This window comes from Musa acuminata, chromosome BXJ3-10, assembly GCF_036884655.1.
Source record: "Musa acuminata AAA Group cultivar baxijiao chromosome BXJ3-10, Cavendish_Baxijiao_AAA, whole genome shotgun sequence".
In the NCBI taxonomy this organism is placed as follows: domain Eukaryota; kingdom Viridiplantae; phylum Streptophyta; class Magnoliopsida; order Zingiberales; family Musaceae; genus Musa; species Musa acuminata.
Genome location: NC_088358.1, coordinates 18054675 through 18068207, shown reverse-complemented (window position 1 = coordinate 18068207; position 13533 = coordinate 18054675). Strand labels below are relative to the sequence as shown.

The 13533-nt window shown below is 44.5% G+C and overlaps 1 protein-coding gene across 1 annotated transcript; it reads right to left on the bottom strand.

The window, feature by feature from the left end:
• Window positions 1–6510: 6510 nt before the first annotated feature.
• LOC135650538 (INCREASED PETAL GROWTH ANISOTROPY 1-like protein 1) lies at window positions 6511–8526 on the bottom strand. Its single transcript, XM_065169981.1, has 5 exons — window positions 7666–8526; window positions 7280–7596; window positions 7086–7197; window positions 6872–7003; window positions 6511–6798 (listed from the first exon to the last, which is right to left on the bottom strand). The coding sequence occupies exons 1-5, from the start codon at window positions 8275–8277 to the stop codon at window positions 6730–6732; spliced, it is 1242 nt and encodes a 413-aa protein (XP_065026053.1). The 5' UTR covers window positions 8278–8526; the 3' UTR covers window positions 6511–6729.
• Between the last annotated feature and the right edge of the window lie 5007 nt (window positions 8527–13533).

The window sequence follows — 13533 nt, the reverse complement described above, 5'->3', positions numbered from 1 at the left end:
GTTTTGTGTGTTTTTGCTTGTAGAAATACATGTTCGAATGGGTTGCAGCACTACAGTGTGACCGCTCGCCGCACCGGGCTGAACTGCCTAAAATAGCTCCGTTTTCATGTGCCACTACTTGTTTTCTATAACCCATAGCTGCGCGCAAAACGTTAACCATCTCAACACCCTAGAATCTCCTGGGTGGCATAAGGCTGGATGGGGCTTCGATATATTGTCGGGCGTTAAACAATCTTCACAAGTTCGCACATTTTCTTGATGGGAACTTGCCTTCGCACCCGACACCCGGTGAGCAGTTGTTTGTGGACTTGCAATTGTTCGTTCTACCTTCAAAAGTCATTGTTTTTCTCCTTTCTTTCTTTTCTCCTGTGCACACAAGGTGCTTATTGAATTGCTTGTAAAGCTTCCCTCTTCGCGAGACGTCGGGACTTGTCCGTCGCTCATTTTCATTATAATCAACTTTATATTTTATAGGTCCTTCGGGACTGTACGAGGTTGCAACTAGGCTGAACCTTTGTGGATGCATATGTCACAAGGACGCCTCAAGACTTAGGCAATCCCAGCTAAGTCTAAGAAGTTGGCGCAAGGGTGCATCGTGACTTAGGCAACTCAAGCTAAGTTCGCGTCTTGGCCGCAAGTGTACCTCACGACTTAGGCAATTCCAGCTAAATCCATGACATTGTGGTATCAGAGCTGGCAAACAATTTGAGCAAGTAGTGAAGCAACTTCGCAATCTCACCATGGCCAAACATCATGGCAAATCGAGCAAAGCGGGGCAAGCCGGACCTTTGCCCCAAGCAACCACAGGTGGGTTGCAAGTGCAAACTTGCTCTCATGTCGTTGGAGCTGCTTTGGAGGATCATGGCAGTGAACATGATGAGCGAGAAATTGGTTACTCTCCGTAAGCGGAGGAGGCACAATCTGGAGCACCAACTGGGAGGAAAAGCCATAAGGAGAGACTCACAGCGGCAGAAACCCGCTTGGATATTCTTGAAGCGAGCTTGGAGGAACTCAACCAAGGCCAACGAAGACTTCTTGGGGTAGAGAACTCGCAAGAAGAAGCCAAATCCCGAATCCATAAGGTTGAGGCCATAGATGATACTAAAGACTCCGTGCAACATTTGCACGAAGTCATGGTGGAACTCACTTCTAAAGTGACAGCACTCACAAGGGCACTAAATGTAGGAGGGAGCAACACCCGCGTTGCACCACTACAAAACCTGAGAGCACTTGAGCCTCATTGTTATGGAGGTGCTATGGATACAAAAGAGTTTAAGAATTTCTTATTTGACATAGAACAGTATTTTCGAGCTACAAGGCCTGATTCTGAAGATACCAAAATTTCAATAGCAACCATGTATCTAAACGATGATATAAAACTTTGGTGGTGAACCCGTTGATAGGAGATCCAACAAGGTCGGTGTCAGGTGGACACATGAGAGGATATAAAGCAGGAGTTGAGAACTTAATTTCTACTTGAGAACATAGAGATTGTCACAAGGAGGAAATTAAGACAACTCTGCCAAAGTACTTCCATTCGAGATTATGTGAAGTAATTTTCTGCACTAATGCTGGATATACAGGAAATATCCAAGAAGGATAAACTGTTCAGCTTCCTCGATGGTTTGAAGCCATGGGCTCAACAAGAACTGCATCGAAGGAATGTCACTGATGTGATCGGGGCAATTGTTGCTGTAGAATAGCTCACCGACTTTGTTTCCTCTGAGGACCCAGGAAAAAGGAAACAATCTCCAGGAATTTGCCCTCCAAAATATTCTTGAGGGAAGGAGCCCGAGGGCGAACAAAGGAAGAAGAGTTCCAATAAAGGGCTAAGCTCAAAAGGCAAGGCCCCGAAAACTAGCGGATGCTTCTTGTGCGTAGAGCCACACATGGTGAGGGAGTGCCCACAAAAATATGCACTCGATGCTTTAACAGCTTCCATCCATCCCCCCCAAATCGGACAAGGGCAAAGCCGTCGCCCTCAATTCAAGTAGTTTAGAATCTAGTAGCGACGATGGGGAATTGTAAGATCTCTGAATGGGACCAATGCATTTGTTGAATGCATTGCGAGGTCAAGTGGGGGAGAACATAAAGTCAAAACCATTGAAAACAGGGAATAGCGAGTTGATGTATGTAGACATTAAGCTCAATGGCCAAACAACCTATGCAATTATGGACATGGATGCTACCCATAACTTTATTACTGATCGAGAAGCAAAGCGACTTAGATTGATCTTGGAGAAAAGCCCAAGTCGGATGAAGCCGATGAACTCGGAGGCCAAGCAGATCTCCGGGTTGGCAAAGGGCGTTCCTATCAAGATCGAAACATGGAGCGGGAGAACAAATATGATGGTGGTGCCACTGGACGACTTTCAAGTGATTATTGGAATGGAGTTTATGCACGTAGCAAAGTTGGTACCAATGTCGTTCCTAAACTCCCTATGTATGATGGGAGGTGACGACCCCTGTGTGGTTCCCGTCTCTTAGAGAAGAACTAAGAAACCCCAATAGATTTTGATATTACAACTGAAGAAAGGGGTACGAAAAGGTGAATTAACATTCGTGGCTGTTATAAAGCTAGAGCCACTCGATGAGAAGGTCATTCATGAACCTGCTGTGGTGGCAAATGTCCTGAAGGAGTTCACAAAAGTTATGCCACCTGAGTTGCTGAAGACTCTACCGCCACGCAGAGGCGTGGATCATTATATCGAGCTCGAGCCAGGAGTGAAGCCTCCAGTGAGACCACCCTACCACATGCCCCCTCCAGAGTTGGTAGAACTCAAAAAGCAGTTAGGTGAACTACTAAGCGGTGGTCTCATCCGTAGTTCTAAAGCATCATTCGGAGCTCCAGTTCTCTTCCAAAAGAAACAAGATGGGAGCCTCTGACTATGCATCGATTATCGAGCCATCAATAAAGTGAGGTGAAGAACAAGTATCATATCCCACTCATTGCGGACTTATTCGATCAATTGGGCAAAGCTAAGTATTTCTCTAAACTCGACCTCTAGTCGGGGTACTAGCAAGTGCACATTGCTGAAAGTGATGAAGCAAAGACTACCTACGTGACCAACTATGGAGCGTTTGAGTTCTTGGTGATGCCTTTCGGCTTAACCAATACTCTGGCCACATTCTGTACTCTTATAAACCAACTATTTAAACAACATTTAGATAAGTTCGTGGTCGTCTACTTAGATGATATCGTCATCTATAACCAAACGCTCGAGGAGCATGTCAAGCACCTTCGGACAATTTTCAAGATTCTCAGGGAGAACATTTTGTTCATGAAAAGGGAGAAGTGATACTTTGCTCAAACAGAGATCTTATTCTTGGGGCATTGAATCGGTGATGGTTCCATTCAGATAGACAAATCAAAGGTGCAAGCATTTGCGGAATGGCGAACTCCAAAGAAGGTGCCAGAGCTAAGATCCTTCCTTGGTTTCGTCAACTACTATCGACGCTTCATAGCGGGGTATTCGAAGCGTGCAACTCCACTGATGGAGTTGCTGAAGGAGAAGCCTTGGAGGTGATATAATAAATGTGAAGCTGCATTCCAAGATATAAAGACTGCTGTGTTGAAAGAACCGGTGCTTAAATTGTCGGACTATGGGGAGCCTTTCAAAGTCCATACAGATGCTTCAGACTTCACTATTGGGGGAGTACTCATGTAGGATGGTCATCCAATGGCCTACGAGCGCTGCAAGCTCAACAAGACCGAGCGGCGGTACCCGGTGCATGAGAAGGAGATGACAACAGTGATCCACTATCTACGAGTTTGATGACACTACCTTCTTGGATCGCGATTTATGCTGAGGATAGATAACATCGCTTTGAGCTATTTCCAAACTCAAAAGAAACTCTCCCCTAAGCAAGCACGATGGCAGGACTTCCTAGCTGAGTTTGATATGGCAATGGAGTACAAGCTCGGAAAGGCAAATGTCATGGCCGATGCATTGAGTCAGAAAGTGGAGTGTGTGAATGTTGTACAATTGGAGGGCAGAGGCTAAGTTAGTCAGTTGCACTCCAACTTCCCTTTCAGGATCAGGGATGGACGCAACTCATCAAAAAAGGTAAGATAAGATGATTTTGGGTCCAGGAGGGACTCATTTACATAAAAGGGAATAGGGTTTATGTCCCTCGAGTGGACAATTTGAGGCGTGATCTCTTAAGAGAGTGTCACGATTCCCTTTGGGCTAGACATCCGAGCATTCATAGAACCATGGCTCTCGTGGAAAGGGCCTTCTATTAGCTAAAGATAAGGACTGATGTGGAGGAATATGTTAAAAAATGTCTCATTTGCCAACAAGATAAGGTGAAGCAGCAGAAACCGATGGGACTTTTGGAGCCGTTGCCCGTACCAGAAAGGCCGTTGGAGAGCATTTCCTTGGATTTCATATCAAGCTTGCCGGTAGTAGGGGGACTCGGATCAATACTCATAGTGGTCGATCGATTTTCAAAGTATGCAACTTTCATTACTGTACCTATATACTATTCAATAGAGGAGGTAGCCAAGCTAATAATGAAGAATGTGGTGAAGTATTGGGGAGTCCCGCTCAATATCATCAGTGATCAAGATGCTCGGTTCTTGGGACAATTCTGGACCAAGCTATTCAAATTGTTGAGGTCTAAGTTATACTTCTCTACAAGCCTCCACCCCTAGACGGATGGCCAAACCGAAAGAATAAACTCACTCCTAGAGCAATATCTTTGGCACTACGTGAGTGCCAACCAACGAGGTTGGGTGAAGCTATTGGACATAGCCCAATTCTCCTACAACTTGCAGCGGAGCTTTGCATCCAACAAGAGCCCCTTCAAGATCATTATAGGGCAACAACCATCGACTCCTCACACCTTGGCTATTGGATATACTGGGAGTAGTCCATTAGCATATCACTTTACAAAAGAATGACACCGAAATATAGATATTGTGTAGGCTTACTTAGAGAAGGCTGCTAAAAAGATAAAGAAGTGAGCCAACTTGGGAAGGCAGCCGTAGGAGTTCAAAGTCGACGATTTGGTATTGGTGAAGCTCCAACCAGCATCACTCCAATTCTTTAGGAACAAAGTACATAAAGGATTGGTGCGCAAGTATGAAGGGCCCTTCCCAATTATCAGTAGGGTAGGCAACGTCTCCTACATGTTGCAACTGTCGGCGTGACTCAAAATTCATAATGTTTTTTATGCCAGCAACTTGAAAGCCCACCACTCAGATCCGCAAGATACTTTCTGAAGTGTTCCAACTCGACTACCCCCCACCAGAGCCTCCTACGAGAAGTGAGTTGAAACCATTCTAGCGGATCGTAGGATAAAGCTACCCAATGGAGCTGAGTAGACCGAGTACTTGGTGAAGTGGCGAAAGCTTCCCCGAACTGAAGCCAGTTGAGAGCCCGAAGATGCCCTATGACATGAAAAAGCAATCATCAACAACTACCAACAAGCGTCGACGAGGGCGTCGACGGTTTAAGTGGGTGAGAATGTTACGAACAGTCGTTGCGCACCCGCAACAACTTCGTTCGACGAACCGTTCATCACTTTTGCATGCTTGTACCGAGACATGGCAGCATGTTTTACCTTAGTTTTATGCTTTTACTTATAGAAACGCATGTTCGAATGGGTGGGTTACAGCGCTGCAGTACAATCGCTCAATGCACCAAGCTGAATTGCCCAAAACGGCTCCATTTTCGGGTGCCACGGCTTGTTTTCTACAAGCTGCAGCTGAGTCACGATGCTTAGTTGCATTAGTCTTCAATACCCGAGCCATGGCACTCGATCACATCAGTCTCTAGTGCCCAAGTCACAACGCTCGGTTGCATCAGTCTTTAGTACCCAAGCCATGGCGCTCGGTTGCATCAGTCTTCACTGCCCGAGTCACGACACTCGATCGTGTCGGTCTTTAGTACCCGAGTAAGAATGCTTACTCACATCAATGTCCCCCACCCGAGCCATAATGCTCGGCCCTACATAAGCCTCCTGGCCCCAAGCTATGGCATTTGACCATGCCACCTTTTAACGCCCAAGCAGCATTACTCGTCCAATCATAAAGTCGTTCGACATTTACTTCTGACCAGCCCAGCATCAACTCATGATTGAACCAACAATTCAAGTGCGACGGTTAGTCTCTGTGGGGGGAGGGGGGGGGGGGGGGAAAGAGAATGATATGACACTCTCTGTGGGGGGGGAGAGAGAATGATATGACACAATTTAGTAGTACTCCCTTAGGTAGTCGTCCACAGCCATATTAGCACCAACGAAAAGCTTTGAAGTCAATGTGGCAGACCCGCAAAAGTTGGAACAGCATCGCTCGGGTACGATGTCACCCCGCAAAGAGTGGAAAGGTGCCGCTCGGGTGTGACGGTGGCACCACTCGAGTATGACGCCGTCCCGCAAAGAGTGGAACGATGCCGCTCGGGTGTGACAGCGGCACCGCTCGAGTCTCATCCACTAAATTTCTACTAATAAACTGTATTGTCAACACCAAATAAAGGAAAATGAATTACTAAAATTTTACAGGCGAAACATAACGTTTTATCGCCTTGGAAGAATTACAAAAATCTTACCAACATGCATCAAACATAAAGGAAATGAATTACTAAAATTTTACTGGCAAAACATAACGTACTCAAAATCTTGACTTTGATGCTGCCGATGTCCTCAAAATGATGTGGCTATGGTTCTCGTGAGGACTCGTCCAACTCTTTGTTCGCGGGTAATTCCCGCGTTGAATACTAGCAATCAATCACATGCTACCTTCCTCAGTTCTTGGAACGCATGCTTGCATTCTTCATCAAATCCACCGATGAACTGGAAGAACAATTTGACGCATGTTGGTGACTTCAGCGTGGAGAAGTAGTAGAATCCCAGGAGAAAGGGTTACCTGGTGCACACGGTAAGCAAATCGAACACCCTGTAGCATTACTTCCTCGTCATCGGAGAACGCATCAAGCTTCACCGCAGTCACAACTCGGTTCATGTACTCTTTTGCCAGGTTCATGGATCCCAATTTTAGCTGCACAAGACATATATTCATGCATTGAGATCATCTTCTTCGCCAAGGATCTGATTGGTGCCTTGTAAAGAAAGACACGTACTTGGGCGATGATGCCGCTGTCGAGCATCCACTGCCAAGGGATTTTGAGATCTCTGTACCTCTTGCTCGCGCTCTCCCTCACCCTCTCGATGTTGTGCACGCTGCGCTCCAATCTGCGTCAGTGAAGAGACTGAGCGAGCGTCCGCAGTTCATGCGGAAGAAGAGCTCACCTTTGGATTAGTTCCTAAGTCTTACTTGTCCTGCAACGCCTGCATGCGTTTGAGGGCGACGGAGGTGGGCTGTCGCTTGTCGTCGCGGAAGGAGAAGAGCTCACCTTCCAGGTTCTTCAGCTCCCGGTAGCCGACCGCCGCTTCCCTCATCGCATCCGCCTTCTTCTCCGGCCACTTGGGGAAGTGCTTGAGCACCGCCCTCTCGTCCACCAAGTAGGAAAGCTCGTCGTCCAGCCACTTCACGAATGCTTCCACTTCGGAGATGTCCCCGTGAGCTGCGTTTTCTACCTCCCTGGTGAGGAAGCCGATGAATTCAGCCTGCGTCTCCACATCCGACTTTATCTGTGACATGGATCACTAGTAAGATTCGGGTTGAGATTGTGATCTGTGAGTGGTGCTAACTAAGCTTACAGCGAGGAGATAGGCGGATCGGTTCTCAATCTCGCCTATCATTTCTCGAGCATTTGTAGCAGCAGGAACTCCCAGGCTGCCGGCTCTCGTGTCTGACTTCCCTTCTTTCCTTGTCAGAGATCGATAGAGTTCCAACACTTCCGGCACCCTTCGCACTGCCTTGATGGACCTGCAACTCGACCTCGAAGAAGACAAAGGCAGCGGCAGCGGCGGCGGCGGTGGCGGCGGAGGCAACCCGGTTTCCTTGCTTGGTTTCGCTGTCGGGGAAGAGGATTTGGGACTCGGGGGCGGATTCGGCACTCTCGGCGATCTTGTCCTGGCTGCCACAGACGTGCCGAATAACTCTGTTCTGGAAATCGAGTTCTCGCATTGCAACCCATCATCGGTGCCGGTCTGATACATTTGCTTCTCCTGCGATGAGCTGATGCTGCCAACAAAAGCCTGTGTTTTCTTCCTCGGCGTCGATCTCCTATCAGCATCCTGGGCTCGAAGCAGAGCATTCTCTCTTCTCAGCTGCTCATTCTCCATCTCCAGGAAGCTAATCCTCTGGAGAGAAGCCTCGAGCTTGCTTCTGAGGAGAGACTCGCATGTATCTTCCTCTTCCTTCGGCATTTTTTTGGTGAAGGAAGACGGATGCCCAAGTGATGCTCCTGCTTTTTGAGATCGCCAACAACCATGTCTCTTTTGTTCATCTTATAGTCTCTCCTTCCCACCGGAAGATTACTGGATTCTCCATTGCCAAGGAACACAGTGGTGATCATCTGAGGGCTCGCTTGTCATTTGGCGATGGCTGGTCCTGCTGGTGTCAATTCTTTACAGGTAGGTAAACCGAGTGATGCATGGGGTTGAACATGAACTTGCTTGGCTTAAAAGTGGTTGATAAGGAGTAGCTGTCTTGGCTTGGTGGTATGTTGGTGTTTCACTAAGATTTGAGAACCAAGATAGACGATCGAAGATGGCCAGCTTTTTCTTTATGGTGGAACTTTTCCTTTGTTTCAGGTGCTTTATTTACAGCCAGAATTGCTTTGGGACTACATCTACCATCTCGTGCGAGAGTGTGCAGTGCAGTCTGCATTCTCTTCAGAGTTCAGACATCTACTTGAAGTGTAAGAAGGAACAGTGTTCTAATCAGTCCCTTTCGAAGGATGTTTGTGTGTGCGAGCTTCTGGTTTGGCCTTTGTGACATGGAAGGACTGTGTTGGAGTTTTCGTGGAGGTGAAGTAATGTGTGTTGGGAATAAAGATGGGTCTGTTTTACCAGCAAGAGAGATCTGGTAGGACAAAGAAAGCGAACGAGAGAAGGAGATTTGAAAGGGTAAAGAAACAGCTTATTTGTAGTGTCAGTGGTTGAACTCATCGTGACAAAGATGCATTGCCATTACTGTTGATTGAGCATCGATACCGTCGACAGGTGACGGTTCGTTCATTGTCAAAGACACAGGTTTATCCTTGTGTCTCTTTTGCGTCGATGTGTGAGTGCAGATGTGGCGAACCCGCGTTGGAGTCTAAAGGGAGACGATTTACTAGGGCTGATCTGACCTTGGAGCAATGAGGCTAAGTAGAGGAATTGGGATCTACTCGGTCACGAGGTCTTCTCTTAACTGTCGGGTCATCTTCAAGCTACGAGGTTATCTCCTGGCCGCTAGTGATCCTGCATAATCGGTTGATACTAGGGGGCTTCTCAGCTCAACTCATCTAATGCTTAAGTTAGTATAAGATGGAGGGCGCAAAAGATAACCGTATGAGCTATGTAAAAATGAGAGAGTAAAGAGTCGAGAGATTGTTACCTACTGACCGCCATTAGCTTAGCTTGGCTTGAGGTTTGGCTCTTACACTTTGGTGCTGTGCACTCTCCACTATGTTAGCCGAGAGGTAGAGGTATTAATGACAGCGTGCCCTGTGTGACGGAGGAGTTAATGCCGGTAGCTTAATGTAAATCATCAATGTAGAGCGCTATCAACCATAGATGCATGGCTCAAGATGTCAGCTAGAAGGTGAGGAGGCTGGGACTTGGTTGCTGAGGGTGTCAAATTTGTCCTTATCAATTGTCGCACTTCTTTCTCCGCATTTGTTATGCACAACTCTCATTCTTTTGATGTGTTATCACAAAAACTGAGTTGGATTATACCTTTTCTTGTCACCTCAAAATTATGGCTTATAAATATATTAATTTTTTTTAAAAAATATTTATTTTGGTACTAAAGTAGGCGGTGAGTTCTAACCCAGTGTTTAATGAACTCTAACATCATCGAGTATCGTAAATTTGAAACGTCTATATGACATCCCTTAGTTCGACTAGATTTCATCTAAATTATCAAACTTAAATATATATGTATAATACGTGGAAACTCAAATGTTGTGCTGATATCGACACCACACCGTGGAGACAGTAAGATCAACACACAATGTCAAATTAGCATACTAAGGCTCAAACAATTCTTCATCTTAATGAAACTATTAATTATGTAATAACTATCCATTAAATATGAATAGTTACATACTTGCACGTATAAAAAGCCTCAAGTACACCCATTGTGTCCCAATCTCTCGAGCACATCGACCTAAGTCGCTTCACCAAATCTACTTAATTTCGACAATGAAATTGTGACGAAAATGGTTCAGAATTAAGTCGGGCTTACATTATTTCCTAATAATTTTAAGTTAGACTTACGTGAAATATAAATCTGTCGAGTTGGCCGCCATTAACGACGGCCAAGTGGAGCAGCTGCCCTCGAGAGCGGGGAATACGGAACGAGATCACATAAATGTATCCTGCTACCGAGGGAATCGAAGTCACATTGAAGGCATCCTTAAACTTCGTACCACACACTGCTACAACACGTTATGCCTTAAATGGAGGAAACTTTTAATATTAAGAAATAATCGAATTCGAATATAATTCTTGTAAAAACAAACTAAGTGAAGATTGATCAAACTGTTAAGCATTATGATTATGCATCACCTTGATTTTGCAAGTTATTCGATTGATACGTTGAACTAAGATGATGTCCGAATTGATACAAGACTACCACATTCAAACGTCCACGTATCATTCCCTGTGTTAATTTAGGGTAGCTTTTAAAATGATGTTAAAGGATTAAAAATATAACACAAACATGATGAATATTATTCACTTTATTAACTCTTGATTAATATGACAACAGTAAAATAAAAATGAGCGAGAGTTTTCACAATAATATCAAGATCATAGATCTTGGTTCAAGAATAGCATATCTTCATCACATAAGGTGGATCTCCTCATAAGAGAATTCTAGGTCTCACAAAGTGGATATAGTAGGAAAGTACCTCAGAGAGGGTAAAATGTAGATCAACACCGTTAGGATTGTAGAGCTTACTGCAAGGATTCTTCGTATAAAATTTAGACCAAAACTGATAACTTTTGGCCACCGATCGTCAAGTAGAAATCTCAAAAACCTTACTTTCTCTCTCTACGTCGCCGCTCGCTGTGCGCTGCACGCTTGCTCTTTATCTAAGATGAAATTATTAGACCGAAAGATTCGGATATAACATACCGAATGATCGGGCATACCGAATGATCGGGCAATATAGGATTCGTGTTTGTAATCGATTGTGTCTAGATCATAGTAGTTTAGGTCTAATTAAGTTAGTTTCGAGTGTAACCAAGCTAACTCAATTAGTGGCTCATTGGGTCTGAGTTGAGATTGTTTTAGGCCAAGTGGAAGGCCTATTCAGTGACCCATAACTGGCCCAAGCAGTAGTATCATCAGGTCAGGCGATCTTCGGGAAACCCGAGCACCACGGACCAAAATGCTTAAGCGGGAGTAAACGTAGTACACTCACCAGACCCTTATAAGCTAATCATACACATTGCCCATTTCCGATGTGGGACTAATGGGATGTTACAGTACCGCCCAGTGTTAGTTTGGCAAGTGATGGTAACACCCAGTGTTAGACTGACAAGCAGTGATACCACCAGTTGTTAGTATGGCAGGCGGTAGTATCACCCAATACTGATGATGGTATTACGAGTACCTTGAAAACCCGGGATGAGACTATTTTGGCTCTAAATTTGAATTCATTTGAGGCCTATAAATATCTCACTCATCTTTGCTCAGTTTATATAAGATATGAGAATAAAAACTTGAGAAACGCTGTTGTAATCTTGTAAGAATTCATCTCCTCTTCTCTAAGCTTGATTTCAGTTGAAGGAAGGGGTGTGACTTGTAAAGGTTATCTCCTAAACCTGTGAAAAGGAGAAAAGGGTTGTAAGAGGATAGTTGATCTTCACATAGTAAAAGAAGATCGATAGTGGAAGCCAGTGGCCTCGATGGAGGAGAAATCGGGAGTGAACGTAGGTCATGATGATCAAACTACTATAAATCTGGTGATCCACATAGTAGGGTTGCAATGTCGCTCCTCAAATCGTTACCCAAATCTTCACACCTACTATTTGAGGAGGAGAAGGGGAGAGGAGAATAGAAGATGGCAACCAAGAAACCTCTAGCCTATGAGCCTTTGGTTCCCTCCTATTTATAGAGATTCCATGTCAACTTAACCCTAATGGATCCTACCCTATTGGGTATTGGATCTCCATCCAACTACCCAAGCCTGTTAGATTAGTGGATTTCTATCCAATGATCTCTTGTTGGCTCTTATTGGATCTTATCTATAGGATCCAATAATTCAGGAGCTTATTAGATATCCAATAAGAGAAGAGCTTCGACGGATATCTCATATTTGAACCTCTACTCGTTGCAACACCTACCATATGTGTGTGACCCTCTAGGCCCAATATCGAGTTGGTCGTGAGTCTTACTTGTCAGAACTCCTTCTAGCCTAGTAAATTATTATCTTTATAATAATTTACCCGACTCATCGACTACGGATGTACCAGACCACACTACGCCACAACCCCCAAATGATACAGAGGAATCCAATCCTTTGGACCTATATATCCTCAATTACCATGTATCTATAGTCTCTCATCCATCTAATATCCTAGAGACCATATACTGAGCATCGTGCTATCAAACCTATATGGTTTCTACTCGAGTCTCGCTTTAATTGGATTCACCCGGAAAACTATTTCTCTTTCTCAATCTGAATGACCACGGCTAGGGATTTGTCCGAGCAAGAACACATGAGATATTTTTCTCATAACACTAAGAGTGGATGATCCTCTATCAACACTCAATAGTCCTCGTAAGGTTGGCTGCCACTTATGATTGGTTGTGCTAGATCTGAAACTTCTAGGCCTATAAGTCTGGTATCATAGAATGAAGTACTCATACAGGATATCTTTAGTGTCTTAAGTTTAAGAACCAAGTATACCACTGGAATAACAAAATTGCTATCTGATAATGAGGTATCATTAAATATCCAGCATTCCGTGAGCAGATCAATCAATGAACTCATTCTCCAATGAGCACCTGTATTGTAGCCATAGTGTTCCAACACGAGTAGCTATGAGACTAGCTGCCTCCATCATATGGACGGATATACAGTACACAAGTCTATCCGGCTATCTCGATGTCCCTCTTGAGTAACCTATGACCAGGATTATTTAGGGTCTGTGTTTAAAGGTGAATTAGTTTCATTATCGTGATCTCATTACGATCCGATTCCTATTGCACAGATCTATCGATATTATAATAATATATATACAATAAGCAGTATAAAGTGATAAAATAATAAAATATAATAAGCAAAAAGAATACTTATATTCTCACACGTGTCATCACTCACGTGATTGGCTTTCAGGGCATCTATGACTATCAATCTCCCACTTGACCTGAAGCTAATCACCTATGTGTCTGATCCCCATCAGACTCTTGTGATACTCAAAGACAATTTGAGATAATAGCTTTGTTAGTTGATCTATGATATT

Coding starts and splice junctions, on each gene's coding strand:
- LOC135650538 (XM_065169981.1), bottom strand. CDS start 8,277: ATGCCGAAGGAAGAGGAAGATACATGCGAGTCTCTCCTCAGAAGCAAG. Junction 7,198..7,279: donor ATGCAGGCGTTGCAGGACAA/GTAAGACTTAGG, acceptor TCACTGACGCAG/ATTGGAGCGCAGCGTGCACA. Junction 7,004..7,085: donor ACAGCGGCATCATCGCCCAA/GTACGTGTCTTT, acceptor TGTCTTGTGCAG/CTAAAATTGGGATCCATGAA.